The sequence below is a fragment of the Leptosomus discolor genome, chromosome 21 (assembly GCF_034619465.1).
Source record: "Leptosomus discolor isolate bLepDis1 chromosome 21, bLepDis1.hap2, whole genome shotgun sequence".
Taxonomy (NCBI): Eukaryota; Metazoa; Chordata; class Aves; order Leptosomiformes; family Leptosomidae; genus Leptosomus; species Leptosomus discolor.
Genome location: NC_141411.1, coordinates 7,569,679 through 7,597,193, shown reverse-complemented (window position 1 = coordinate 7,597,193; position 27,515 = coordinate 7,569,679). Strand labels below are relative to the sequence as shown.

At 57.4% G+C, this 27,515-nt stretch overlaps 1 protein-coding gene across 1 annotated transcript in view; it reads left to right on the top strand.

The window, feature by feature from the left end:
• Positions 1 to 27,091, top strand: part of CACNA1S (calcium voltage-gated channel subunit alpha1 S) — a 47,543-nt gene extending 20,452 nt beyond the window's left edge. Inside the window, exons 12-44 of the mRNA XM_086476653.1 lie at positions 378 to 585; positions 897 to 1,017; positions 2,335 to 2,449; positions 2,576 to 2,669; positions 3,446 to 3,515; positions 3,756 to 3,888; positions 4,172 to 4,301; positions 5,043 to 5,102; positions 5,724 to 5,830; positions 6,258 to 6,345; positions 6,602 to 6,709; positions 7,544 to 7,596; positions 7,867 to 8,013; positions 8,295 to 8,496; positions 9,907 to 10,065; positions 10,409 to 10,519; positions 11,021 to 11,104; positions 14,507 to 14,563; positions 16,611 to 16,739; positions 17,369 to 17,434; positions 17,941 to 18,032; positions 18,510 to 18,669; positions 19,206 to 19,333; positions 19,772 to 19,868; positions 21,243 to 21,345; positions 21,536 to 21,637; positions 21,759 to 21,883; positions 22,804 to 22,932; positions 24,345 to 24,544; positions 25,251 to 25,315; positions 25,791 to 25,900; positions 26,466 to 26,582; positions 26,831 to 27,091. Of these exons, the coding sequence (XP_086332779.1) occupies positions 378 to 585; positions 897 to 1,017; positions 2,335 to 2,449; positions 2,576 to 2,669; positions 3,446 to 3,515; positions 3,756 to 3,888; positions 4,172 to 4,301; positions 5,043 to 5,102; positions 5,724 to 5,830; positions 6,258 to 6,345; positions 6,602 to 6,709; positions 7,544 to 7,596; positions 7,867 to 8,013; positions 8,295 to 8,496; positions 9,907 to 10,065; positions 10,409 to 10,519; positions 11,021 to 11,104; positions 14,507 to 14,563; positions 16,611 to 16,739; positions 17,369 to 17,434; positions 17,941 to 18,032; positions 18,510 to 18,669; positions 19,206 to 19,333; positions 19,772 to 19,868; positions 21,243 to 21,345; positions 21,536 to 21,637; positions 21,759 to 21,883; positions 22,804 to 22,932; positions 24,345 to 24,544; positions 25,251 to 25,315; positions 25,791 to 25,900; positions 26,466 to 26,582; positions 26,831 to 27,091 (3,931 nt within the window). The remainder of the gene's footprint in view (positions 1 to 377; positions 586 to 896; positions 1,018 to 2,334; positions 2,450 to 2,575; positions 2,670 to 3,445; positions 3,516 to 3,755; positions 3,889 to 4,171; positions 4,302 to 5,042; positions 5,103 to 5,723; positions 5,831 to 6,257; positions 6,346 to 6,601; positions 6,710 to 7,543; positions 7,597 to 7,866; positions 8,014 to 8,294; positions 8,497 to 9,906; positions 10,066 to 10,408; positions 10,520 to 11,020; positions 11,105 to 14,506; positions 14,564 to 16,610; positions 16,740 to 17,368; positions 17,435 to 17,940; positions 18,033 to 18,509; positions 18,670 to 19,205; positions 19,334 to 19,771; positions 19,869 to 21,242; positions 21,346 to 21,535; positions 21,638 to 21,758; positions 21,884 to 22,803; positions 22,933 to 24,344; positions 24,545 to 25,250; positions 25,316 to 25,790; positions 25,901 to 26,465; positions 26,583 to 26,830) is intronic.
• The last annotated feature ends 424 nt before the right edge of the window (positions 27,092 to 27,515 follow it).

Sequence of the window (27,515 nt, the reverse complement as noted above, 5' to 3'; positions counted from 1 at the left end):
AGAGCAGGGCTTGCTGGAAGTCTCCTGGGGTCCCTCTCTTGCTCTGGGTTCTGGGGTGTTGTAAATGGGTGTGACGGGACTCCTGGCTTCCCTTTCTGCCACCAACCTGCTGTGTCCCCCTTCCCCATCCTGCCTGCTGGTGCCCAGTGCAGGCAGCAGGTGTCACACCACAACTGGAGCTTCATTTCCACCTCCTGGCGCGTGGCTGGAGCAGACTCAGTGCCCAGCCTGTGAGTGGTGCTGGTTCAGAGCCCCTCATGGTGCGCTGCTGGCGCATCCCCCTGGGCCAGGCAGTCTGTTCCCTGTGTCTTACCTGGTCCTGCCCACAGCCTCCCCCACTCCTTCAGCTCCTGCATGCTGCTGTCTCCTCTCCCCAGGTACTGGACATCCCTGAGCAATCTGGTGGCCTCCCTGCTCAACTCTGTCCGCTCCATTGCCTCTCTGCTCCTCCTCCTTTTCCTCTTCATCATCGTCTTTGCACTGCTGGGCATGCAGCTCTTTGGAGGCAAGTTTGACTTTGAGGACATGGAAGTGCGGCGCAGCACATTCGACAACTTCCCTCAGGCCCTCATCAGTGTCTTCCAGGTATGGGGCTGTGGGAGGTGCAGCAGGGGACTGGAGGACAGGGTGCTGGGAGTCTCGCCTGGGCTGCGGGTCTCCTGGCGAGAGCTGGGGCTCGGAGAGATGTGGGTACGTGGGAGGTGATATGGCTTTGAGGCAGGAGCAGAGAAATGCAATTGGGGGTCACGAGCAGTAGTGCAGGGAGGTGGGTTTGGCAATGGGGCTGTTGGGGCTGTGAGGGCTTGGGGCTGGAGCCAGGAGGGCAGGATCGAGCTATGAGTTCTGCCATACTCTGCTGTGGGGGCTCTTGAGTGTTTCTTTCTGCTCTCTCCCAGATCCTGACCGGAGAGGACTGGAATTCAATCATGTATGATGGGATCATGGCCTACGGGGGCCCATCCTTTCCTGGCATGCTGGTCTGCATCTACTTCATCATCCTCTTTGTTTGTGGGAACTGTATCCTCTGCCTGTGAAGCCAGGCCCAGCCTCCCTGTACCCAGCCCTATACCATCAGCTACACAGGACTCTGGGAAGGGGGGGGGGGAAGGGGGGGCTTCCTTAAGCTCTTTGGTGCTTGCCTTAAGCTTTTCAGTTCAGAACAGCAGGAGACAAAACACAGGCTTCAGGGCTTGCATTGGTGGTGGCTGGGGTCTGGGATCTGGAGTCCAGAGGAAAGCACACCACAGGACAGGTTTGGATGACTGGCTGGCATGGATTCAGCCATCAGTCAGTGCGGTAACCGGACTGAGCTAAGGCAGAGAGAGGGCAGTCCGCCTAGAGCTCAGTACTCCCAAGGACAGCTGCAGGGTTAGGGATCACAGGGTTACCTCAAGGAGTTGACTCCAGGAGGGTTTCTCAGGGCACCCTGGAGACTGTGGACAGCTCTGACCACATCCTCCAAAGGGGAACCAACCAGCTTTGCTGATGATACGACACCAGAAGGCTGTGCTGCCCTTCAGTGAGACCTGGACAGGCTGGAGAGCTGGGTGGGGAGGAACCTAGTGAAGTTCAACAAGGGCAAGTGTAGGGTCCTGCACTTGGGGAAGAATAACCCCACGCACCAGTACAGGCTGGGGGTCGACCTGCTGGAGAGCAGCTCTGCAGAGAAGGACCTGGGAGTTGTGGTGGACAGAAAGTTAACCATGAGCCAGCCATGTGCCCCTGCGGCCAATGGTCTCCTGGGGTGCATGGAGAAGAGTGTGGCCAGCAGGTCGAGGGAGGTCATCCTCCCCCTCTACTCTGCCCTGGTGAGGCCACGTCTGGAGTGCTGTGTCTGGTTCTGGGCCCCCAGGTTCAAGAGGGACAGGGAACTACTGGAGAGAGTCCAGCGGAGGGCTACGAAGATGATGAGGGGGCTGGAGCATCTCTCCTACAAGGAAAGGCTGAGAGACCTGGATCTGTTTTGCCTAGAGAAGACTGAGAGGGGATCTTATCAACACTTGTAAATATTTAAAGGGTGGGTGTCGAAAAGATGGAGTGAGACTCATTTCAGTGATTCCCAGTGACAGGACAAGGGGCAACAGGCACAAACTGGAGCGCAGGAAGTTTCACCTCAACGTGAGGAAAAAATACAATACTTTGAGGGTGACAGAGCACTGGAACAGAGAGGCTGTGGAGTCTCTTTCCCTGCAGATAGTCAAGACCTGCCTGGATGCAGTCCTGTGTAACCTCCAGGCGAACCTGCTTTGGCAGGGGGTTGGACTAGATGATTTCCAGAGGTCCCTTCCAACCCCGACCGTTCTGTGATTCATGTCCTTAGCACTGTCTCTGCAGACATCCTTCTCAATGTCTTCCTTGCCATCGCAGTTGATAACCTGGCTGAGGCTGAGAGCCTGACCTTAGCTCAGAAGGCCAAGGCAGAGGAGCGCAAGCGACGGAAGATGTCCAGGTAAGTGCTGCAGTCCCTGGTGGTGGGAGCTCCCAAACCAGTCGCTTTGGTAGGAGGAGGCAGAATGGCATCACCCATGCCCCTGCTCAGAGTTCAGTTTCCTGCTCTCCCATCCTCTCCACTCAGAGCTTACCCAGAGAAGTCTGAAGATGAGAAGCAGATGCTGGCAAAGAAGCTTGAGCAGAAAGCAAAGGGAGAAGGGATTCCTACAACAGCCAAGGTCAGTGCTGGTGGGGCTGGGTCTTGGGGAGCTCCTGGTGAGGGACCAGGCTCCTCCTCCCACTAGCCAGGACTGACAAAGGCTTGGAGCCACCCTGGGTCTCGACTCTTCTGAGCCAGAATTGCTCCTCGCATTAACATCCTCTGGTGATGGGGGCTCTCCGGGCCCAGGCAGACATGTTGCCTGGTGAAACAGGTCCATTGCTGGGGATCCTTTTCCTCTGATTCATGTCCTTGGCTACAGCCAGCTGTCAGTGGTTGAGATGGGCTCCTGTGTAGTGGTGTGGAGTGGAGCAGAGCAGAGCAGCAGCATCCCAGACCTCCTTTATGTCCATACCAGCACCCCCTGTATATGAAACCGTCTGTCCAGCTGTGCTGACTGTGCTGAGCTGCCTCTTATAAGCATCTGGCCAGCTGCTACTTCCCAATCCACTTTCCAGAGATGCCCTATGGGAATTCACCCAGGAGTCACCCCATGTCTTATTCCACCCATGGTAGAGGTGCATGGCCTCAGGCCCTTGGCCAAGCACACATTCCCCTGTCCCATCCTCTTGGTGTTTGCTCTTTGCTCAGATTGCCACATTCCTGAGGTGTTGCCCCTCACCCTGCTCCATCCTGGCCAGGACTCCATGTGCTTGGTGCTGTACAGGCCAAATTCAGAGACACTGTGTGCCCCACATGGCTTCTGAGATGATAGGGTCTGGTCAACGTGCAACATTTGGCAGCAATACTGGCACACAGCTGCATGTCCTCCTCTCTATCTCTCCTTTATTTCAGTTGAAAGTGGATGAATTTGAATCCAATGTCAATGAGATCAAAGACCCCTACCCTTCTGCAGACTTCCCAGGTAAGACTTGTCCCTGGTAGGGCAGCAGCAATGGGGAGGCACTGCAGAGGGATGGTGTCAGAACCCTGGCTGTGTGAGGACCAAACGATGTGGTGACCCTCTACCAGCTTCGGGGTACTGAGGTCCTTCTGGCACAGATGCTGAATCAGGATCACAGGTTCTATTATTGTCTACAAGGTCACATTCCCTCTCCCTCTCAGGGTGATTCTTTCCTTTTACCCCCTCTTGGTCACTGTGCAGGTGATGATGAGGAAGATGAGCCTGAAATCCCCCTGAGTCCTCGGCCACGTCCACTTGCAGAGCTACAGCTGAAAGAGAAGGCTGTGCCCATGCCTGAAGCCAGCTCCTTCTTCATCTTCAGCCCAACCAACAAGTAGGCACTGACCCTTCTCCCTGCCTTGTGGAGCCAGAGCTGGCCCAGGTACCCCTGTCACTGACCCTTCTCAATGGGATCCTACCTGTGCATGATAGACAGCTCTGAAGGGAGACAGCTCACTGGGAAAAGTCTCTGTGGAAGGGCTGGCACAGACATCCCTTCATGCCTAGGGCCTTCCTGCCCTCCAGGTTTAGCCATAACCCTCTTCCTGGCTACCATGGCTCTATCTGACGTCCCTCTGGCCCCTCACAGCATCTCCTGCCATTTCTGTCCCTGGCAGGTTTCGTATGCTGTGCCACAGAATTGTCAATGCCACCTGGTTCACCAACTTCATCCTGCTCTTCATTCTGCTCAGTAGCATCTCGCTGGCAGCTGAGGATCCCATCCGGGCCGAGTCCTTCCGCAACCAGGTGCCCATGTAACTGTGGAGGGTTGGGATGGGTGGGGGAGACCTCATGGAGACCTCCAGCTCCTCATTAAGTAGAGACCTGCTTGCCAGATGTCATGCCTAGGCAGGTAGCTGTGATTTCATCCCTGCCTCTGGGGAGGCGATACACTCGGAGAGGCTGGTTGTGTTTCCCATCGAGGGAACAGCTGGTGCAAGTTTTTACTGCTCCATGTCTCAGTTTACATCTGGGTGAAGAGATCCACCTGACAGGGTGTGTGAGATTACCCTGGTTCAAGGCTGTGGTGGCTTGTTGGGGATAGGGACATGCTGTGAGGTGGCAAACTGGACCACTGGTGTGTGCAGCACCCTGAAATGCTGCTAGCATGGAGCAGTGGTAGCCACAGGTTCAGCCACACGAGGCACAAATGGCTCTGCACACATGCAGAGTCTGGCAGGGACTGAGGGGTCTCACACGAGACAGCTTCCCAGGACACTCAGTGCTTTTGGGGATCAGATGCTTTCAGGAGAATCAGGTCAAGCCTCACTCACTTGGAAACTAAAAGCTTGGCCCCAGGCTGCAGGTTGGATCGTGCACTGGGGAAATTCAGGAGCCTTGGCACTGGGTTTGCAGTCTCTGTTGAGCTAGATGAGGTCCCCAGTCAACAGAGTGGAAGGCGAAACCGCAATGCAATGATGGTTGAACACACCAGAGCGTTTTCTATGTCACCTAAATCTCATCCAGTTCTGGTACTTCTGTCCCCAGATTCTCAAATACTTTGACATTGGTTTCACCTCTGTCTTCACAGTCGAAATCGTCTTGAAGGTGAGTCCCTCTGCCCCATGGTCCTCGCTATGCACATGACCCAGCACATGGGTCTAGATTGTTCTGGCCATAGGCCCTTAGGCTTTTTGGGCACAAGCTTCAGGTCCCAGCGAGGAGAAGCTGCTGGCTGATCCTCACATCCCCAGAGTTCATGCAGTCTTGGTGGTACGTGACTTGCCACAGAGGCCGTGTGTCCCCTCCAGTGAGGTCAGGCAGCCAAGTCAGCTGTGACACAGGGATAGCTGGGCCATGGCACCAGCATTTTTGTTCTGACATGTCGTTAAGAAAAACTTTGAGAAGGAGAAAGCAGTGGAAATCTGTGTGGAAAAACCCAGCAATTCAAGCAGCTGCTGCATGTTGCTCCCACTCCAAGTCTCTTTACTCTTCTCCTTAATTTGTGGAATGACTGGGAAGTGTTTTGTCTCCAGCCAATGCAGTACAGAGGATTTCCAGCTGAAGTCATCTCTCTGCCTGGCTGCAGAGGTGGAGGTCTGAGCAGGATGGGGTCCGCAGGCCATGGAGCTGTGAGAAGCCTCTCATGCCTTGTCTGCCCCAGGGCTGTGGAGGGACCATGCCCCCAAGCCCTGCCTGGCTTCTTTCCTAACTCCTTCTGCTCCCCAGATGACAGCCTATGGTGCTTTCCTGCACAAAGGCTCCTTCTGCAGGAACTCTTTCAATATCCTCGACTTGCTGGTGGTTGCTGTCTCACTCACCTCCATGGGAATCGAGTAAGCACCTCCACGCTTTGCGGGGTGGGCACTGGTCTGTGAGGCCTGATAGGGCAGTTGGGGTGCTGCTGCTCTCTGTGCTGGATGGAGAAGGAGCAGCCAGCCCAAGGGCTGGGCCTTAGCCCATGTCAGTGTCCGTAAAGTCATGCTTAGGGGGACAGGGCATGGGCAACTGGGAGGTAGGCAAGCAAGCTCCTTGAGTGTCAAAGGTGAAGATCTGGGTGGAAATTCAGTTTGGAGCTGCTTTCTCCAGCTACCAGTGTCCCTTGGCCTTATGTGGGGTGACAGCTTAGTGGTATCTGCATGTCTGCCATCCCTTGCCCCTCACCCCCGGTCTCAGCCTGGCCTCCATGGCTTCTTGGTGGGGCTGTGCCAGGCTGGCCTGGGCAGGGGAATCGCCCCATCTCAGCTGTGCCTTCCTCCTCAGGTCCAGTACCATCTCAGTGGTGAAGATTCTGAGGGTGCTGAGGGTGCTGAGGCCTCTGCGAGCCATTAACAGGGCAAAGGGGCTGAAGGTAAGAGGGAGGCTGGGGCCGGGGCCCGTGGGAGTCCTCATGGAAGGTTATGTGGCAGGCATCATGCCCTGTGGGGTTTGTGGGGCCAGGAACCCAATTCCCACTCCCTGTCTGTGGAAGGTGTCTGCCCCATCCCACTGCTCTCAGCAGGCTCCTGCTCTTCCTGGGGCCCATCCCTGCAGTGAGAGGGTGTGGGAGATGCAGCAGGGGCTTGCCCCAGGCGTGCTCACGTGTGCACTGTCCTCCACCTCTGCAGCACGTGGTCCAGTGCGTGTTCGTGGCCATAAAGACTATCGGTAATATTGTGGTCGTCACAACGTTGCTGCAGTTCATGTTTGCCTGCATCGGGGTCCAGCTCTTCAAGGTGAGAGGTGTCTCAGATGGGCCGGAGAGACGTTCTGCTCGGGCACATCCTGCACAGGCTCTTCCAGTCATAGCCCTTGGGGACGGTGACTCCCAGGACTGGGGTCAGCACAGGCCGTACTCTCTGTGCTCTGCAAGAAGACCTGCCTGCACCAGACCTCCTGGCAGAAGAGCCTGCAGTGGGAGGGCGGCAGGAAACACCCAGGATACTGTCAGGTCCAGACAGCAGATGTAAAGGGACCGGCTGCCTTGCCCTGCTTGATGCCTCAGTTTCCCCTTTCTAAGGCAGCTAGTGCTTCTGACTTCCTCTGTGCTTTGGATGCAAAGTGTTTGCTTTTTCACAGCACCACTCTTGCTCTCTAGGCCTTGGCTGAGCTGAGCTTTGTTCTAATAATTGAGCTTAAATTCGCAGCTGACATGGGGAGAACTTTCAGCACACCCTGCAGACTGAGCAGACCTGTCGACATACCTTAAATTTTAGTTATTTCTATGGTTACTACTTTCTTCCCTATTTTTCCAAATAGTTGTCTCCCAGATAGGATGAGCGAGTTAGGTCTCAGCTCAGAGCCCTGGAAGATTTGTTCCCATCACTAGGCAACGTTTACTTAATCTCAGCCTGGGACTGACCCCAGGGTCTGCCTTGGCTTCTGAAACACCCTGTGAACTGGTTGCATTGGCATGCAGAGTGGGGAAGCCAGTGGTGGTGTGAGGCAGGGGCCAGAGTCAGCATGGAGGCATGGTGGGGACTGACTGTAGGTGGTGGAAAACTCAAACTCCCCAGGGCTTCTGAAGTCACGGCAAAATCACAGCCTCTCCTGATCTCTGTTAAATGCAGGGCAAGTTCTACAGATGCACAGATCCATCCAAGATGACGGAGAAGGAGTGCAGGTAAGAGCTCTCTGCAGCTCAGCCCCAGCAGGATGGTGGCCAGGGGATGGGAGGGGGGGTGTGGCGGGGTCCACTTGGCTTCCTGCATGAGGATGTTGCATCCACAAAGTGGAGCTGAGGTCTCGTGCTGTTCTCCCTCAGATTGGGTATATCACAAAGAAGAACGGGGCTTTCCTCCCTTCCCAGGGACCAAAGAGCCCGGGGCCAGCGCCGCAGTGGGTGGGCTGAAGGCGGCCCTGCCCGGTGAGCTCTCTGTCCCTTCTGCCGCAGGGGTTATTTCATCAACTACGTGGATGGGGACCCAACACAGATTGAGCTACAGGAGCGTGTCTGGTTGCACAGCAACTTCCACTTCAACAACGTCTTCTCAGCCATGATGTCACTTTTCACTGTCTCCACCTTCGAGGGCTGGCCAGAGTGAGTGTGGCTGTGTGCGGGGCCTGCCAAGGGACGGGTCTGCGCTGGGAGCAGGTCTCTGCCTCAGGCCTTTACGGTGGCACAGAAATAAGAGCTTCCCAGGCTGAGGAGCAGGGCTAGCCATTCTGACAGTGGCTGTGGGGCTGACAAGGTCATCCCAGCAGCACTGTCCCACCGTTGGCAGATTTGGGATGTCCCCAGAGCTCTCCATAACCTTCAAGAGGAGAGACGGTCTTTCCCGCCTAATTAGGATCTCTGTTGCCTCGCTTTCCCTCCTGTAGGCTGCTATACATGGCCATTGACACTAATGCTGAGGATAGAGGCCCTATCTACAATTACCGGGTGGAGATTGCAATGTTCTTCATCATCTACATCATCCTCATTGCCTTCTTCATGATGAATATCTTTGTGGGCTTTGTCATTGTCACCTTCCAGGAGCAGGGGGAGAGCGAGTACAAGAACTGTGAGCTGGACAAGAACCAGGTAATGCGACTGCTAGGACAGGGCAAGGTGGACCAGGCCTGGGCCTGGCACTGCTGGGGCTGGCTGATTTGGATCAGCCCTTAGAGGTGGCACCGCTGGCATGGATGAGTTGAACCTGCCCCAGGGCTGTTCACTGCTGGGGCAGGGTCAGCTGGACCCATGTCTGGCACAACATAAGCCTTTCAAGGGAAGGGCAGAGTGGACCAGAACCAGGGAGTGGGCCTTCTGGTGCTGGTAGGATACGCAGACTGAGCTGGAGCAGAGGGTTGTGCCCAGTTCTAGGTTTCCCAGGACAAAAGCAACATGGACATACTGGAGTGAGTCCAGCAAAGGGCCACTGAGATGATTGAGGGTCTGGAGCATCATCTGAGCTGAGTCTGGTGTTGAGAAAAGAAGGCTTATACCTATGTGTATATATACCTGATGGGAGGGCGTGATGGAGCCAGGCTCTTTTCAGGTGTGCCCAGTGACAGGACAAACGGCAATGGGCACAAACTGGTGAAAACAAGAAATTCCATTTAAACATTAAAAAAAAACCCTTTTTTGTGGTGTGGGTCATCAGGCACTGGAACAGGTTGCCCAGAGAGGTTGCGAAGTCTCCATCTTCGGAGGTATTCAAACCCCAGCTGGACACAGTCCTGGGCCACATGCTGTAGTTGGCGCTGCTTTGAGCAGGGAACTTTTGACTAGACCATCTGCAGAGGCTCCTTCTACTGACAGCCCTTCTGTGATGCTGTCATGCTGTGATTCTGGCTGGGGACATTAAGGTTGAAAGCAGCAGAAGCGAGATCGGCATCGGCAGAGGATGCGGCACATGTTGGCGAGGACAGGTAGACAGGGATGCCTGTTGGCCCAGAGGAGGTGCTGGCGTGCTCCATGTGCTGAGCAAGCCTGCAGAGGCAGCTCGGGCACCTTGAGTGAGGGTGCTGGGGGCAATGTGGGCTGCACATGAACCCAGCAGAGATGGCCCTGGCCTGCTGGAGAGGGAAGGGCCTGCTTAGCACCTCTCAGATGCAGAGAGAAAACTCAGTGCCCCCCTTCACCCCTGGTTTGTGTGATGTCTTCAGGCTGCTCTTGGCCAGTCCTGAGAAACCCTGGGAAAGGGCTGTGATAACCAAGCAGGGTCAGGACTGGAGGGGTTGGTACAAGAGCAGCATGGCAATATTTGGAGGCAAGCGGTGGCTTCGGAAGCCTGGTCCCATGTGGGTGCTCTGGGGGTGTATTTGCAGAAAGCACAGCAGGTGCTTGAACCATCGCTGTCCCTGGCCTGTGTCACTGGGCCGAAAGAGAAGGGGGGATCCACCTTGTGTCTGTGGGGACGTGCAGTGCTGCCAGTGGTGCTGACTCTGCCGGTGCTCCTGGCACTGTCCTGTGCCCCGCTGTGGGATCACACCTGCCCTCCCTCCCCAGCGCCAGTGTGTGCAGTATGCACTGAAGGCTCGCCCTCTGCGGCGCTACATCCCCAAGAACCCCTACCAGTACCAGATCTGGTATGTGGTCACCTCCTCCTACTTCGAGTACCTCATGTTCTTCCTGATCCTGCTGAACACCATCTGCCTGGGCATGCAGGTAAGGGGCGCGGTGCCCACCATGGGTGGTGGAGAGATGGCCACGGCAGCAGATGAGTTAGCTCAGCCCTGCCACCTCCACGAGAGCTTTTGGGGAGGAGGACTGTCCTACACAGCAAAGCGCGTGGTGTGTGCACAGTACCTCTGGGGATGGGGCCAAAGTGGGACTGATTGGGTGCGGGGAGCCCAGAGAAGGGGCTGCAGGGGGGAAATTTCCTTTTTGCTGACCACTGCTGAGCCATCGGTCTGTGGGAGGGGGGTCTGCATCCAGCACACAGCTCTGAGCTCACAGCAGAGGCTGGACCTGCCGTAGACTAAAGTGGCTCCTCCTGCCTTCTCCTCAGCATTACAACCAGTCTGCAGAAATGAACTACGTCTCAGACATCCTCAACGTGGCTTTCACTATCCTCTTCACACTGGAGATGATCCTCAAGCTCATGGCCTTTAAAGCCAAGGTGAGAGGAGGGCACGGTCTGGAGAGCAGGAAGGGGCCCCAGGCCAGGCCAGGGGGCCATTTACTCTATATTTGGCATCTCTCAAGTACAAGCACCCCCAGGCCTGCAACTCCAGAGAACTTCTTGTGAGACCCTTGGGGACCCGCATGTGTGGGACCTGTGAGTTTCTGGAAGGACTGCTGTTTGTCAGGGCTACCCTTGCCAGCCAAATCCAACTGAACACAGCTGGCTGCTGTTCCCATCTTCAGGGTTATCTGTCACTGGTGGGGTCATCGCTCTAGCCACCTCAATCCACCCTCCTCATTTCGCACCATTGTAAGACAGGACCAAACAACTGACCAGAGGGTACAAGGTCTGACCACCATCCCTTCTTCTGGCTCTCCCTGAGGTGCCAGAGGTCACTGGTGATCCTTCTGGCATTCCTTCCTGTGGGCTCCAGCATATGTCTTCTTGACTTAACCCTTGTATGTTCACTCCTCTTCTTTGGCTCTTCCCTGGCAGGGCTACTTTGGGGATCCCTGGAATGTCTTCGACTTCCTCATAGTGATTGGCAGCATCATTGACGTCATCCTCAGTGAGATTGATGTAAGTGTCAGGCTTCTTGGGCATGAGGGTGTCCCCATAGGGCACCACTGCCAGCACCCACCTGAGGCTGTGCCACAGCACCTGCCCTGGGGCGAGACAAGGATGCTGGTGTGGTGTCCAGCTCTGCAGAGCGTTGCTGTCCTCTTGCTGGTTCTGAGGAGGGACAAGCCAGGAGGAGCCTGTGGCATGAGTGTATGGAGATCACAGCCATGGCCCTGTGCACCTGGAAGCACAGTTTAAACATAGGGGACCATCCCCCACCAGCCAGCATGTCGCACTGCCCCCTCCCCTCCAATCCCCTGAGTCTGTAGGCACGGAGATCCTATGGAAAACAGTCTGCTCCCTCAGGCTGGGCCATGAGCAGCAGGATGCGTGCTAGCCCCTGCCCCACTCACCCTGCCTGTCTTCCTCGCGCGTGCACCTGGCAGGCAGTCACCCACGTGCCTGGCATCAGATCAGTGCTGGTGGGAAGAAAAAGGGTTCCCATACCTCCCTGTACCCACAGGGCACTGCTGCCCCCTGCCAGGAGAGGATCAGCCACATCAAATTTCAAGGAATTTGCTTTGTGTGTGTCCGTTTATGCAGCAATCCATGCATATATACACATACTGACCGTATATGTGTGCATGTGTATACGCTATTTCAGAACTCTACACCATATAAACTGCGTGGCTGGTGGCTGCAGGCAGTGGCTATATGGTAAGTGCTCTACTGGGAGCATTTTCAGAGCAGTGCTAGGAAGCCAGCGTGCCACTGCCTTTCATAGCACTGGGACGTCGACAGCCCATGTCTAGCGCTGAAAATGCCCCTCTGCACCAGGAGGTTGTGCGCTGCATCTAGCGGATCTGACTGTAACTCTAGAAGCAGCTGTAGGATCAGGTAGATCATAGATTAACTCTCTGTAGTGACTTTGCATGCCAGGAGCAGAGCTTGCCAGCCCTGGTGCACCGCAGGGCTGTGTGGCAGAGCTGCTGCCGCCACCACCCCTGCGCAGGGTGACCTTCAGCCAGGGAGGAGAGGGAGTTAAGGGGCCCTTGGTGGCAGTCACCTTCTTCTCTTGGAGGGTGGTCCAGGCCTCACAGATCTGGGATGAGCAAAACCATCCAGCTTCCTCTCCTGTGACAACAACAGGCTCCTCCCTGCACTTCAATGCTGCTGTCCATCTGGCTTCTCAGCCTTGATGAGCTCCCAGATTTCATGCCGGTGCCAGCAGCTTTCAGCTGACACCAGGTCCCCCAGGACTCCATCCATGACCCCCAAGCTCTCTTGCACCTATGCCTGGTTTCCCATTGGCTGTAGGGTATTGTTTCCTAGTGTGTGACCTCCTTCCCCATCCTGTTGTCGCTCAGAAATGGAGTTCGAAGCGAGCTCGAGGCCTTACACTGGGCAGAGACTGGGTCGGTGGGCACAGGTGCCAAAGCACTGCTGTGGTTGGCCATGGGTCTGTGGGGATGCCCGGACACAGCTCACAGGCACCCGGAGGAGCCTGGTGCCCTGGTTGAGCTGGCAGGGACTGACCCAAGTGTTCTGCCCAGTGTGCCACACCACCACTGGCAGTGGCAGGGCTGTGCAGGCCTGGCAGGATTTCAAGAACGGTCCTTGTATGGCCTGAGCTTCCCTGGTCCTCTCCCCTGGGCTATGTGCTAGGTCACGAAGAGTGCTGGTCTCCAGGCCCAGTGCCCCAAGGTCTTCAGGGGCCTCCATCACAGACAGTCCTGCTCTGGCAGGTCTCATGCCCTGGTGACCATCTATGTCCCCTCCTGAGAGCAGAGCCCCTCCCAGCTGCCCCGGCCTTTCTGCATGTGCTTTCTTCTCCGTCCAGCCCACATCAATCCTGGCATCGTCAAGCTCTTCCCAGCCATCTGGTGATGTGCAAGGGGATTAGGCTTAGGAGGCAGGGGGACACCTCACTTCCCCTTCTGCTAAGTCTCCTCCCTGCTGAGAGATCAGTGCAAGGTGGGTCTGTTACCTTGGTCCCCAGGAGCTGTTGGCAGCCACTGCTCCTGTCACAGATCACCTTGCCAGTGCAGGCAGACCTTGGGGCATAGTGTTTTCAAGAGGGTGGCCTTCACAAAACAAGCCTGCACCACAGTGCAGGGGTGGTCGGTGACACCTCACAGCAGCTGAGCCATTCCTGGTGGCACCCAGGCACGCGACTCTGGTTTGCAAAGTCTGTCCTCTCCTCCTGTCTCTTTCTGTTCTGCCTCTTTTCTCCTCCCTCATGTCTCTGCGTGGCTGCCAGGGTGAGGCGGTGGGGAGAGTGGTGCTGTCAGGAGCCCTCTGCTAGCCACCACAGCCAGATCCTCACAGCTGTTCAAATCTGGGAGCTCCCCCAGATCCCAGGGGGTGCTGAGGGGTCTGGGGCAAGAGGGAAGTAGGGATGGGCTCCCCTCTGGCAGTGCTACCCCAAGCTCTGAAGTGTAGGGAGCTGGCAGTGTCCATGCTGCTGTGTTACTCCTGCCCTGGAAGCCCAGCCCCATGGCAAGGGCCAGCCCTCTCAGCCTCCCAGAGCCTCCTGCCATTGCTGGCTGGGCCCCCAGGAGCGAGTCTGGTCTGTGCAAGGGGAGCAGGGGCTGGCCCACCCCACCAAGGGTCAGGTATAGGCGTCTGTGCCGGGAAGGACCCCCCTGCCCCAGAGCACCGTGTGCTGTCTGCAGGGCAGAGCGTGTCTCCAGCTGGCTTTGGGGAGCCTCGAGGGTTTGTGTGCACGTGTGAGTGTGTGGGTGAGCGAGCGCTTCTCTGCCTGTGAGTGCGTGTGCCCTGCGTGTGTCGATGCGCGTGCAGACCAGCAGATCCTGCCTCTCGGTTAGTGGGTGAACGGTGCCAGGCAGTGGTTTGCCAAATACTGACGTGTGGGACTACCAGTCTCGGTGCTTGCTCCCAGCAAACCGGCACCAGTTTCATCTTGGTGTCCAAGCAGCCGTGCTGAGAGCAGCCCAGCTTGCTGCAGAGGGGCCATGGGTTGTCTTGAGCTGGTCAGCTTGCCCCCAGATCCCACCTGCCACAGCCCTGGGCCTGGCCTGGGGGTGCCCATGGGAGGCAGCAAAATTACACAGTCCTGAGGTTTGGCCCAGATTTCCTGGCCCATACACCCCTGCCCCAGATATGTATGACACAGCAGGTGAGATGCAGTGGGGCACAGAAGCGGGTACGTCCCTCATCACCAGTGTGTTTCCCTGGCCATCCATCTGCTGCCTCTGCCCCTCAAAAGCCATGTTGCCTTGTCCGTGACCCCAAGTGACAGTGGGTCTCTGCCTGTCCTTCCCCCATGCTCCTCCTCTTGTCCCAAATGTCCATCTTACTCTTTCTTCTGTGTCTGTGTCTTCTTCTTCTGCAACCACTCATCCCTCCATCCCTTTCATTCCCGCCTCACTTCTGCTGACTCTGTTGTTCTCTTGACAGACTGTTCTTGCATCCAGTGGCGGATTGTACTGCCTCGGCGGAGGCTGTGATAGCGTTGTAAATATCAGCCGCATGTGCTTGCAGTGTGCCTCTCCGCTGCCCCCGCGTGTGCCAATGTGCCTGTGGCTGGTTTTTGCATGTGTCCTGCATGTCATTAAGACACACCAGACCCCACTGCTGGCTCTGGGGTGTCCCTCTCCCCTTGCTGAGAGGGACTTGGGGTGAGACACCCCATCGCCCAGTCATCCCTTCCTATCCGGAGATGTGCTGGGTTGTCCCCAGCCCTCCTGGGTCTATCTGCTGGCCCAGCCCTGCCCTCCACCATCCCACCCCCCAGCACTGCGATATCTGGCCTGAACGGAGCATCTAACAAAGGGGTCCCTGGCTGTTGAGGGCAGAACAGTTTGCCTTGGTCCCTCTGACCATCACCGTGTCTGTGTAAGGCCTGAAGGGATTTGCCAGCTCGAATGCAGCCCCTGACACTGTTAGCTGGAGAAATGGTTAGAGGAGCAACTCTTGCACCGTGCCTTCCTCCAAGGAGCTGGCTGTGTCCTGTGGCTGCTGGCCTGATGTGCTGGGGGGCTGAGTGGGCCAAGCCCTGCGCTGTGGCTGAGACCACCATGGGGGTGCAGTGTGGTGGGGGTACCCTGGGTTGGCCCATAGGAGCTCCCATAGGAGCTCTAAAAACGGGGAGGGGCTGGCTGCAGGGTCCCATGCACTGGAGCCTCTTCCCAGGGGTCCCAAGGCCCTGGTGCTGGGAACTGCCGAGGGCAAGCTGGCCTTCACTGGGCACTGCCCAGGTCCCAGTGGTGGAGATGTGGTGCACTGGAACTGATGAGATGTTCCTGGCCACCGTGCTCACTGGGTGAGTGCTGGGTACTAGGAGAGCGAAAGGCAAAAGAAAGGGATGAGGAGAGGAGATGGTGTTTTCCAGTGCAGCACTGGGAAGTCAGAAATGCCAGACTGGGAAGATGAAGCTGCTGGGAGGGGTGTTCACACCTGGGTTTTGTTGCCCTGAAATAGCTGGGAGCGGGCGGGCTGGATGATGGGAGTGAGAGGGATACAGTAAAGCTCTGGGAGGCCGAGGGGGCAGTGGGAAAGGCATCCCAAGCAGTGATGGAGTCAGGATGGACAGTGCCTAGTGGAGGCCAGGAGGGTCTGCTTGTGGTGCCTGGTGGCAGAGGCTGGGCCTGAGCAACATCCTGGAGCAACCAAGGGAGCGGGTGACCAAGCCCCCAGCATCTCCAACTCCCAGTCTCAGGTGCTCCCAAACAAAACCTAGCCCTTTGAGCCCAAGAGCTGTGCCTGCTGGCTCCACTCCTGCCTGCCCATTCTGCCCTGAACCCAGGAGTACCCAGCCTTGGGACATGGCAGTTCGCCCCTCCAAGGAGGGACCTGCAGCCACCCCAAGAGAGCAGGCATCACTGCAGGTAGGGGTGACCCTGGGCAGCACCACCCCAGAGCCACCCTGCCTTCAGTCTCTCCTTTGGCCCATGGAAGCCCTGCTGGGACATTCTGAAACAAACCTTTCTGTGCTGAAACAGCCGTCATTAACCCTTCATGTGCCTGGTGCCTGGCCCACAGCTCACCTTACAAATAGGCCCTTGAGGTGGAAGGGTCCCATATGGTACCTGCTGGGCAAGAGCCTGGAGGGGCCTGAGCCTATCCCTGAGTGTCCCTGTGTGGCCTGCGGTGAACAGCAGAGCTCTCCCAGCCTGCGTTACAGCATGCCTTTCTCCCTGCGGTGTCCCGTCCCCCTGGCTAACCTAACCAGGATTGCTCTTATACCTATCAGCAGGCATCCCGAGCATCCTGGGGGGCAGAGATGTGACAATGGGGCTGGGGAGATGGGAACTCATTGGGAAGGCCGGGGAGGGGGAAAGTGCCAGCGCATCCTCTCTGCAGCCTGGTCCTCCGTGCAGGCAAGGGCTGTGGGGACCACAGCTGGTGCGTGGCGGGAGGGGGGGTGGGGCAGGGTCGGCAATCTCGCAATCTCGTTGCCCTTCCCCCCACCCCCCACCCCCCCCCCCGGACCTGGACCCCTCCTTGTCTGCCTGGAGGCATCAGCACCCGCTGCCCTCCAAGTGTTGTGCTCTGCCTGCAGGACTCTGATGACAACTCCCGTGTCTCCATCACTTTCTTCCGACTGTTCCGGGTGATGCGGCTGGTGAAGCTGCTGAGCCGGGGGGAAGGTGTCAGGACCCTCCTGTGGACCTTTATCAAGTCCTTCCAGGTATGTGAGGAGCAGTGCTCCCCTCCCAGAGAAGGACAGGCCCCGGGCTGGCAGCAGGCTCTGATCCTCAGGCTAGCTGGGCAAGCAGTCTGTCCTCATGAGGCAGAGGAGGAAAGCTCCAGTGCTGGCCTCACACTGGACCAGGGGCTTGAGCTGTGTTGGAGAACATTGCCTGTGTGGGTGAGAAGATGTGGGGGCTCTCCCTGCCTGACACCGTGACATGTCAGAGCTGGGCTGAGCAAGCAGGCAGGGGCTATCTGGGCCCATCGGCCCCGGTCCCAGCAGGGCTGGGCTCTGCACCAAGTGGGTGGCTCAAGGGCATCCTGCAGCATCCCAGCACACAGCCCCTGAGCCTGAGCAGCGCCCTCAGCCCGGGGCATCCCTGGGTTATGCTCAGCTGCAGAGACCCGTCTCTCCCTTGGGTGTTGGCATAAGCCTCCCATCCATGAGAGCTGCAGGGTGGGGCTAGTGGGAGCGAGGTTACAGGAACTGGCCGAAAGTGAGCTGTCCCCTCCCCACATGGAGGCCTGGATGCTGGCCTCACAGTAGCTCCAGACACAACCTCCTGACCCTGGGTTGCCTTAATGCTGGGCTGGTGTCTCCCATGAGCTGTGGTCCTTTTGTTACAGGCTCTGCCCTATGTAGCCCTGCTGATTGTGATGCTTTTTTTCATCTACGCTGTGATCGGGATGCAGGTGAGAGGCACAGGGGTGGGCTTTGGTCTTGAACAGGTGCCCTGAGCCTGGTAGCATCTGGGGAGATGGGACGGAGAGGGACTGCGTCCTCTGCCGGGCACTCTCTGGGACTCTGCACAAGATGGGACTATTTTACTTAGGATGCTTACAGGCCCAGCAGCCTCCTCCCATCTCCAGGCTGCCGCTAGGGCAACTGAGGCGTGCAGCAAATTGCGCTTTCAGAGTCAACAGCACAACCTAGACACACGGTCACCAGTGCTTGTGCCAGGTTCATAAGACCTTGTCTCCTTGGCCCAGATGAAGTGCAGCATAGACAGGGGCATTTTCAGCATAGGCAGGAATGTGCAAGGAGCTCATGAACCCCAGAGCAGCCACACACCGGTCTCAGTCTCTTTTGGGGACACCCAAAGCCAAGTAAAGGATGAGGAAGCTAAGGGATAGGGATGCTCTGGAATGTGGTAGGAGCCTAAGAAAGGATGCTGGGGATCTGACAATGTGATTTACAGATGTTTGGGAAGATCGCCATGGTGGATGGGACCCAGATCAACCGAAACAACAACTTCCAAACCTTTCCACAAGCTGTGCTGCTGCTTTTCAGGTGAGTCTTGTCTTGGCGAGCAAGCAGCTGCAGAAGGGAGCTGGACTCAGAGTTGACATGGGAGCCCGCCAGCTTGAGTGAGGGAGACCAGCATTTCGGTAGTTGATTTCTCTTTTTTGCCCTACAGAAAAATCTCTTGCAGCAATAAAAGCATTTCAGGAGTGCTTGTCATTTTGCCTGGTGTGGCTGAACTGCAGGAGAGAGGGGCACTTTGAGGTTTCTATTCTGAACATTTCCTTCCCAGACTGGATTTTAATTTGTGAGTTGTGAGGAAACTCAAGGGGAAGTAAGAGCTCAACCCAAGGCTTCCCTTGGCTCCAAACACTTCACTCTGGAGCTTTCAATAGCAGACTCAGTAGCAGCACAGCAAGCCCAGGATCCTGACTGCTCCTTTCCCAGTGGCTCCCCGTTTGCGCTGGGCTGGTGACAGCTCATGCCCAGGACAGGCAGAGACCAGCAGGCGTCTCCTCTCCCCAGGTGTGCAACCGGCGAGGCCTGGCAGGAGATCCTGCTAGGCTGCAGCTACGGCAAGCTCTGCGACCCTGAGTCAGACTATGCCGAGGGCGAGGAGTACACCTGCGGCACGGGCTTTGCCTACTTCTATTTCATCAGCTTCTACATGCTCTGCGCCTTTCTGGTATGCTGGCCACCACAGGGCTCCCTGTGGCATCCCTGTCCTGGCCTTGGGCAGCCCCTGCTGTCATGTTAGCCTCGGATCTCATGGGGCTGAGCCCACAGCACCCTGTTCATAGGGGCAGCATCCCCCAGCCCACCTGCCCAGCCGTGCTGTAAACCTGGCATCACACTCCTGTGGGGCCCAGAATCCCCTGTTAGTTCCTTCCCACAGCCTCCCTGTGCTGCCATCCAGATGTCCCTTGTGTTGGCTCTTGCAAGGGTGGAGAAGGAAGAGGTGCCCTGTGCCTGCTGCAGCCTTTTGCAGTATCTCCTTGGATGGGTGGCCCATCCCTGCATGGGGTGACCCACAGCATCCCCCGGCTTCAAGGGAGCCCAATGCCCCTTCTCCTCCTGAGCACGCTCTGCCTGCCTTTTCCCATGGCCCTGGCCAGGGCCCAGGGGCGACATTGCCCTGCCAGGTGCTGTCTGACACTGTCCCTCTGCTCCGGGACCTGCTTCGTGCTTGGCCCTGCCCAAACTTGCATCCTCTGCTCTCAGATCATTAACCTCTTTGTGGCCGTCATCATGGACAACTTTGACTACCTCACACGCGACTGGTCCATCCTTGGGCCCCATCACCTGGATGAGTTCAAACGGATCTGGGCTGAGTATGACCCCGAGGCCAAGTGAGTAACAGGGCATGAGTGGCATGGAGGGGATGGTCCATGGGGAGCCTGGGGTGGGCTGCCCTGAGACACGTGGCAGCGTGAGCAGTGGCAGTGTCTTAAGAGTTATATCCCAGCATCTCAGAGGTGGGTGTGGACTTGCCACCGTATTGCAGGGCTGATACAAGCCATCAGGATGTTTGGGGACATGAGACTTCCAGTTGCCTCTTCATCCAGCCCTGGTGCTGCCAACTCTTCCCATGCCACTGCGCACCTTGGTCTGCTGCGTGGTGCCACAGGGAACAGCTTCTTTCCCCAAGAGGAGCATAGGGAAGTGTAGGGATCTGCCCACGGCAGGAGCATGGGGCAGGCCACGAGGATGAACCCACCCAGCCCCTGCCTAAACCACTGTCCTTCGTATCTGCCACCCACTGCTGATGCAGTTTGTTGCCTCCGCAGGGGCAGAATCAAACACTTGGATGTAGTGACTCTGCTGAGACGTATCCAGCCTCCCCTGGGCTTTGGGAAGTTCTGCCCACACCGTGTAGCTTGTAAGGTAAGAGCCAAGGGGGTGGCGGGGTGTGTGGGCACAGGGACACCTTCCCCGAGCCGTCTCTGCATCCTCCCCAGGGAGGCTGAGGGTGACAGTCCAGCTTCCTGGTGTCGTGCTTTATACGCATGCTCTGATCTCTCCTGCTTAATGGAGGGGAGTATTCTGGGGGTCAGGAGAGATGCTGTTAACCTGCGTGGTGCTGATGCCTTTTAGGCTCCTGAAGATAAGGACTTATCTGTGCTCACACCCACACCGGGGGGAGGGGGACGGTGCCGGTGCCGGTGGGCTGATTTCTGCCTGACCTGGAGCCCTCAGTTCAGAGGGACTCCCAAGCCACACTGGGGTGCCCCACATCTGCATCTGCTGCAGGAGGGCAGTGCTGGGCCTGACTACCTGGCCACATCAACTGGGCTGTAGAAGTTTGTTTCCAAGGGCTGATGGCACTGAGGGAGCTGGAAACACCGGCCCTGTAGGCAAGAGCACACTTTTCCTGGCTTAGCTCATTCTGCATGAATCCAGGGCCTGTGTAAACCATGTGGGCAGGGACTCAGGCACTGGTGTAAACCCTCGTGGGTCTTGGGAAAACTTATTAGGAGGTTTGATCCCCAGATCCCTCAGGCATCCCGGACCACTTTTTGGAGGGTGGAATGCAATGCAGAATGATACCCATCTCACTGAGAGCAATGCTTTGTCTCTTGCTGGTTGTTTAGTCCGGAGGAGAGGAGGCTGAGGGGAGACCTTACTGCTCTCTACAACTACCTGAGAGGAGGTTGTAGTGGGGAGGGGGTCAGTCTTTTTTCCCAAGTAGCAGGTGATAGGATGAGAGGAAATGGCCTCAAGTTGCTCCAGGGGAGGTTTAGATCGGAGATTAGGAAATATTCCTTCACAGAAAGGGTTGTCAAGCACTGGAACAGGCCACCCAGGGAAGCGGTGGAGTCCCCATCCCTGGAGGTATTTAAAAGACATGTAGATGTGGCACATGGAGACATAGTTTAGTGGTGGACTTGGCAGTGTTAGGTTTACGGTTGGACTTTAGGACTTTTCCAACCTAAATGGTTCTGTGATTTTCTCCCATGGCACTGGTGCCCCACGGGATGGGTTGTTTCTGCAGATCGGACCTTGCTTTCCCCACAGCTTGGTCTGATGAGTGATGACCCTGCCCCTGGCCCACGTGCTGCCAAGTGGTGGTGCAGAGCCCCGTGGGGCTGGGCAGCGCAGGCAGAGCTGGGAGGGCTCCTTGGCTGGCAGCTCAGTGCTCCAAGCAGAGCCTCCCCCCGGCCAGCGCGGTGCCCTCCAGCCAGGACAGGCTGTGTGTTTGCGGGGGCTCTGCCAGCCTGCTCTGCCGCCTGGGGTCACAGCTGTTTGTTTGCTGGGCAGCGTCTAGTGTGCATGAACATGCCCCTGAACAGCGATGGCACCGTCACCTTCAATGCGACCCTCTTTGCGCTGGTGAGGACAGCCCTCAAGATCAAAACAGAAGGTAAGCAATGCTCCTATCTGCCTCTATGGCCTGATGGGGGCACCCTGTCCTGCTGCAGGGTGCTGGTTACACCCCCAACTCTGTCTGAGGACCTCAGGGCCCTTGCCTATGGGGCTAGAGCCTCTGGTACAACCCTTGGCTTCACGTTCCCCTGGGAATGAACGTTCTGTCACACTCGCTTTTCTTGCAGGTAACTTTGAGCAGGCCAACGAGGAGCTCAGAGCCATTATCAAAAAAATCTGGAAGCGAACGAGTATGAAGCTTTTGGACCAGGTCATCCCACCTATTGGAGGTATGTCACCGGGTGTTACTTCCCAGAGGGGCAGAGTGACACCTGATTGGGGTCTCATCTGCTCCAACAACTCGGAGCTTTGTGATAGATGGTATCGTCATGTTATTTTGCTCTCCTCCAGATGATGAGGTGACAGTGGGCAAATTCTATGCTACTTTCCTCATCCAAGAGCATTTCAGGAAGTTCATGAAGCGCCAGGAGGAGTATTATGGGTACCGACCCAAGAAGAACCCTGTGGAAATCCAGGTTGGTAGCATGTGGGTGGTGTTGGAGGGGTGACCCTTCCTGGGGGCAGGCAAGGTGTGGTGGGGAGCTCTGCAGATCAGGGAAGAGGCTTCCCCCAGGTCAGGAAAGTCCGGAGTGACTTAGAGATACAAAGCTGCAATGACACATAGGGACCTCTCTGCCTCAGGCTCTGTAAATGAGGTGGCCCCAAGTGAACCAGCACTGAACCGGCCATGAGCACTCCACTGCTGAGAGTGACTTTAGTCTCCAGGGTGCAGATGACTCTGGAAGCAAAGGAGATTTTGACTCTGCCCTGCTGACTTTGGCCACAGAGAGGGCTCAGCCAGACCTGATGCCTCAACAAGTAGTTTTGAGACCTGGAAACCCGCACCACAGACCAATGCACCTACTCTTCTCTCTTTGCAGGGCCCTCTCCCTTTCCTCATCTTAGCAGGGTTGCGGGTAGTTCTGTGTGCCAGGTGAGATGGAGGTAGAGTGGATGCTGTCAGGGTGGGATGGGAGAGGATTTATGTGCCTGGCCAGCTGGGATATCCCCAGCCTCTCCTGGCCTTATAGGGGGGAAATCACTTGTAGAGATAAAAGACCAGGCACCAAAAGTGCAAGGCAAGGAAAAGAGCCAGGCCCCAGGTCAGATATTTACAGATCAGGGACAAAGGCACAGCTACCCCTTGGGCATCACCAGCCCAACCCTTTGTCAGGCTGCCCTTAGCATGCCCCTTTGTGGGGCAGCATTAGCCTAGAAGCTGTTCCACCAAGCACAGAGCCATCCAGTTGCAGGACAACCCATGGCCTGTTGCTGGTAGGAGACTGGCAGGGCAGCATGGCTTACCAGGTGAGCGTGCTTCAGCATGTTGCCCTCTCCAAAGTGAGAGGGGTGGTGGGCCAGGCAACATCCAGCCATGCCTTCTTGTCCCCACCAGGCTGGGCTGAGGAGCATTGAAGAAGAAGCTGCTCCTGAAATCCATCGGGCCATTTCTGGGGACCTGACTGCTGAGGAGGAGCTGGAAAGAGCAATGGTGGAGGCTGCCATGGAGGAAGGGATATACAGGGTGAGTGCAGCCCTCAGGGCACCCCGCGTGGTAGTAGTCCCACCCAGACCCCGTTTCAGTGTGTTGATGGTGGGTCAGCACGACTACCAGCAGCTGGAGGAGAGTCCATAGAGATAAACCTGACCATGAAGGATGGATCAGCACTTCTTTCCTCTCCCTGAGCATCAGGACATCCTGGTTGAGTCATCCTGGGCAGCCTGCTTCAGTTTCCCCTCCGTAAAAGGACCCTGCTCATAGGCCTGGCAGGGATGTGCTGAATGTTTGCACATAGGTTTGGGGGGCCCCGTTCACACTTCTGCAAGGCTAAGGCAGGACAGCTCAGGTGTGATCACCAGCAGAGCAGGAACAGATTATCACTGCCCACTCCCTGGGAGTCTTTGAGACAGCCTGGGCAGCTGTGGTGGTGTGGGATTGCACCTTCTGCTGTGTCCAGAGATGCCACCAGCTCAGGCTGTCCCACAGAGGTGTCAGGATTTGTCATGCACAGGGCTGGCTCTCATCCCAGTGCTGCTGTGTGACCATCAGCCCTCAGTGCCTCAGTTTCCCCACCTGGGCAGTTAGGCTTTTGAAACCATGAAGTCTGGGAGGCCCAAGCAGAGAGACAAGCAGAGAGAAAGGTGCTCCAGTGGGCACCCCCACATGTGCCCTGTAGCTCTGCAGAGAGGTACCTGGGAGTTTTGGTGGATAACAGGATGTCATGAGCCAGCAATGTGCCCTGGTGGCCAAGAAGGCCGAGGGCATCCAGGGGTGCGTTAAGAGTGTGGCCAGCAGGTCAAGGGAGGTCATCCACCCCCTCTACCCTGCCCTGGTGAGGCCACATCTGGAGTGCTGTGTCTGGTTCTGGGCCCCCCAGTTCAAGAGGGACAGGGAACTACTGGAGAGAGTCCAGCGGAGGGCTACGAAGATGATGAGGGGACTGGAGCATCTCTCCTACAAGGAAAGGCTGAGAGACCTGGGGCTGTTTAGCTTGGAGAAGAGAAGACTGAGAGGGGACCTTATCAACGCTTATAATACATAAAGGGCAGGTGTCAAGAGGATGGGGCCAGGCTCTCCTCAGTGGTGCCCAGCGACAGGACAAGGGGCAACGGGCACAAACTGGAGCACAGGAAGTTCCACTTAAACATGAGGAGGAACTTGATGACAGAGCACTGGATCAGGCTGCCCAGAGAGGCTGTGGGGTCTCCTTCCCTGGAGATACTCAAAACCTGCCTGGATGCAGTCCTGTGTGACCTGCTCTAGGTGAACCTGCTTTGGCAGGGGGGTTGGACTAGGTGATCTCCAGAGGTCCCTTCCAACTCCTGCCATTCTGTGATTCTGTGATGCTGTGATTCTATGTCTCCCCTCCCATGGGAATGTCCCCAGAGTAGCCCAGAACTCCAGGCCTCCCCTGATGCCCTCCCTGTTGGTTGCAGAGAACGGGTGGCTTGTTTGGCCAGGTCGACAGCTTCCTGGAGCCTAGCAGCCCCCTGCAGCCCCACGTGGCCAGCCAGAGGCCCCTGCAGTTCACGGAGGTGGGCAGCGAGGACCTTGATTCCCCCGTCTTCCTCGATGACTTCCCCCAGGAAGGCAACACCAATGTCAACAACGCCAACAGCAACGACTGGCTGGAGGGGTAAGGGCTAGTAAGCCTCGCGTGGGCAGGCGAGGAGATGCAGAGCTGGGCCGTACCTGGCGGCTGGCTGCATGTCAGTCTTGCCATGGGGCCCTTCATGGAAGGGTAAGGTCTGGAGAAGTGGCTGAGTTGCAGCAGCAAGGTCCCTGCAAGCAGAGGGAGGAATCAAGCGCTGTCCATGGAAGCAGCTCCATGGACACAGGAGCTTTGTGCAGAAATTCACCCCTTGGGGTATGAGCTAGGGCCCAGGCAAGGGGACACAGAGGGCAGACACCCCTCACTGGTCCCCAGACCCCAACCTGGCACTCCCAGAGATGTCCCCAGAACATCCAGGGTAGCGCCAGGGCTGCTGTATGGCTCCGCACATCAGCATGTGTAACTCCCTACGTGCCCTTCTTGTCCGTCCCATCACTCCTTCATGTCAGTGCTGTGAAGATCAAGGTGGACAGCAGGGCTCCAGGGATTGCAGGAGCAACCCTTCCCCACCAGTCTCTGAGTGCCGAGGCCCAGGTAGGGGCCACGAGCACCTGCCTGGCCACAGGTACAAGGGACAAGGGTTACCAGTGTAAGAGGATGGACTTAATCCTACTTCTTGGGGTCTCCACCCTGTTCATCCATCCCAGGAGAAGGTGGGGAGGGCTGCATCCATGGGTGGAGCTGGTGCGTGGTCCCTGCTCAGGCTGACCCACCTGCCTGCCCTTGCCAGGATGGAGTACGAGGACGAGGTGATGAGGAAGACGGTGCCAGCAGCACCCAGGCGTCCAGCACGCAGTGAGTCTCAGCATCGTTGCTCTTCTGGGGGATCCGGACCAGCCCAAGGGCCAGGGGTGGGGGCGGGGGCTGATGTTGGCAGGCAGGAGGAGGAGACACAGACCCCAGCAACCTGAAGGTTACCTGAGAGCCCTGAGCACAGCAGGACCTGTCTGGAGAGCTCTAGGAAACCCTCCTCCCACCTTCCCACCCTCTGGGGTGATGGAGCATGGAGCCAGTGCCTCAAGCTGGGGGAGGACTGGCCACCCCTAGGCAGCAGGGCCACAAGACCGTGCTCATTTCCACGAACAGCGACTTCTCACGGCTGAGAAGGAGAAGCCAGCATGGGGCAGTGGGCAGGTGCTGGGACTTCGGTTGGTCCTGAACTCCTAAACCCTTTGGTTCCCCCAGTCTAGTTCCCCCATTCCCAGCTCTGGGTGGCAGTGGTGTCCTTGCTGTTGTGCCCATCTGATGTCCCCACCTTTCCCTCTTCCAGAGCGCGACCATGGCTTACCCATGGAGAGGCTGCAAAGGAGGCTGAGCAGGAAGCCAGGGGCCGCCTCTGGGGGTCCCCCATCACCAGGGCTGCATCTTCTCCCCCAAGAGGTAAAGGGGACAATGTATGTCCTGAGGCAGCAATGCAGGGGACATGGGTGAACCTCCCTCCCCTCCTGGGAAAGGCTGTCACAGCCATGCTGGGGAGGAGCCTGGCTCTAGGGCTCCCCACCATGAAGCCAGCTTGGCTGGAGCTTTCTTTGCTGATCAGCTCAGGGAAGGAGCTGGGCCCCCACCCTGCTGTCGCAGCGGGCACAGGATGCTCATCCAAGCTGGGACAGCTCAAAGCAGCACCTCTCTGGTTCCCCGGCTGCCTCCAGAGTCAGGGCAGAAAAAAGGGGTGTGCCAGGTTTGCTCCCACACTCCCCTGGCTGCTCTCGGCTGGCCACAGCGCCTCATTGCCTGGCAAGTGCCAGGGCAGGAGGTAAAAGGGGGTTCCCAGCTCTCTCTGCCCATGGTCCCATTGCAGGTGGTCCCCTGGACCCAGGAGCTCCAGCAGGATGGGAGTGTGCGTCCAGGCTAGGGCCAGTAGCTGCAGCCCCCACATTAGCATGGGAGAGATCTTCCATGGGCATAGCCCAAGTGCAGGCTGCAGCTCTTTGCTCCTCTCCTCCAGCTGCCCAGAGAGGATGGCACTGTGACAGGAGCGGCGTCCAGCTCAGGGTACCAGCAGGGTGAAAGCAGTGACCCAAGCACGTCCTCCACCCCGGCCATCACCTTCCTCATTCAGGAGGTAAGGCAGGGGCACAGCCTGGCAGAGGGAAGGGCAGGGCTGCCAGGGAGGGAAAGGAGCTGGCAGGGGTGCCGTGCTCATGCCAGGTTGGGAGGCTGGAGGGCAAAGCTTAGCTGGCAGGGTAAGCACCAGGTATGTGCCAGCGTGGAGGTCAGCAGGGAAAAGGAGGCAAGGGTGGGCTGCCTGCAGCCAGGGACACTTGTACAGACTGAGCACACGCTGGGCTGTGACCCCGTCCTCTGCTGCAGGCTCTGATCTCCGGCGGCCTCGCGGCTCTGGCCCACGACCCGTCCTTCGTAACAGTGACCAGGAACGAGATGGCTGCCAGCAGCCAGCTGGAGGTGGATGAAGTGGAGAAAGCAGCCGTGGAGCTGCTAAAGGGAAGAGAAACGCTGCAGGGTACAAAAACTAGCTCTGCCCCTGAAGACGCCTCGGCTGCATCACCAGCCGGCTCTTCAGAGCTCAGCGCAGTCCCCTCTGAAAAGACCATCGCTGCCAGTCGCCTGTGAGCTGTCTGCCGGTGCAGCCCCATGGGCACGGCCTCTTCAGGAGCTTGCAGGGTGTTACTGGAGCAATGCCATACTGCTCCCCCTCTCTGCCTGGGCTCCTGGTGGGCTCTGTCCAGCTGCAGGAGGATTTTTTGGGCCAGGTCTCCAGGATGCTGGTGCAGAAGAGGACAACACTGTGCCAACAGGGTCTTGCAAGAGCTGGACAGGTCATTAAAGTGTTCCTGCCATGTGACTGCATGGATCCCCCTGTCCCCTCCTTCCTCTGCCACCCTGCCTGTGCAGCCTGTGCCCGTGGCTGTGGCTGCCTAGCCCAGCCTGGGGAGGGGGCTGCAAATGCCAGACCACATTTCACCAGACCTGGCAGTGATTCATGTGGCAGCCTCCAGTCCCTGTGCTGAGAGACGTCTGTCCCTGCTCCCAAGTG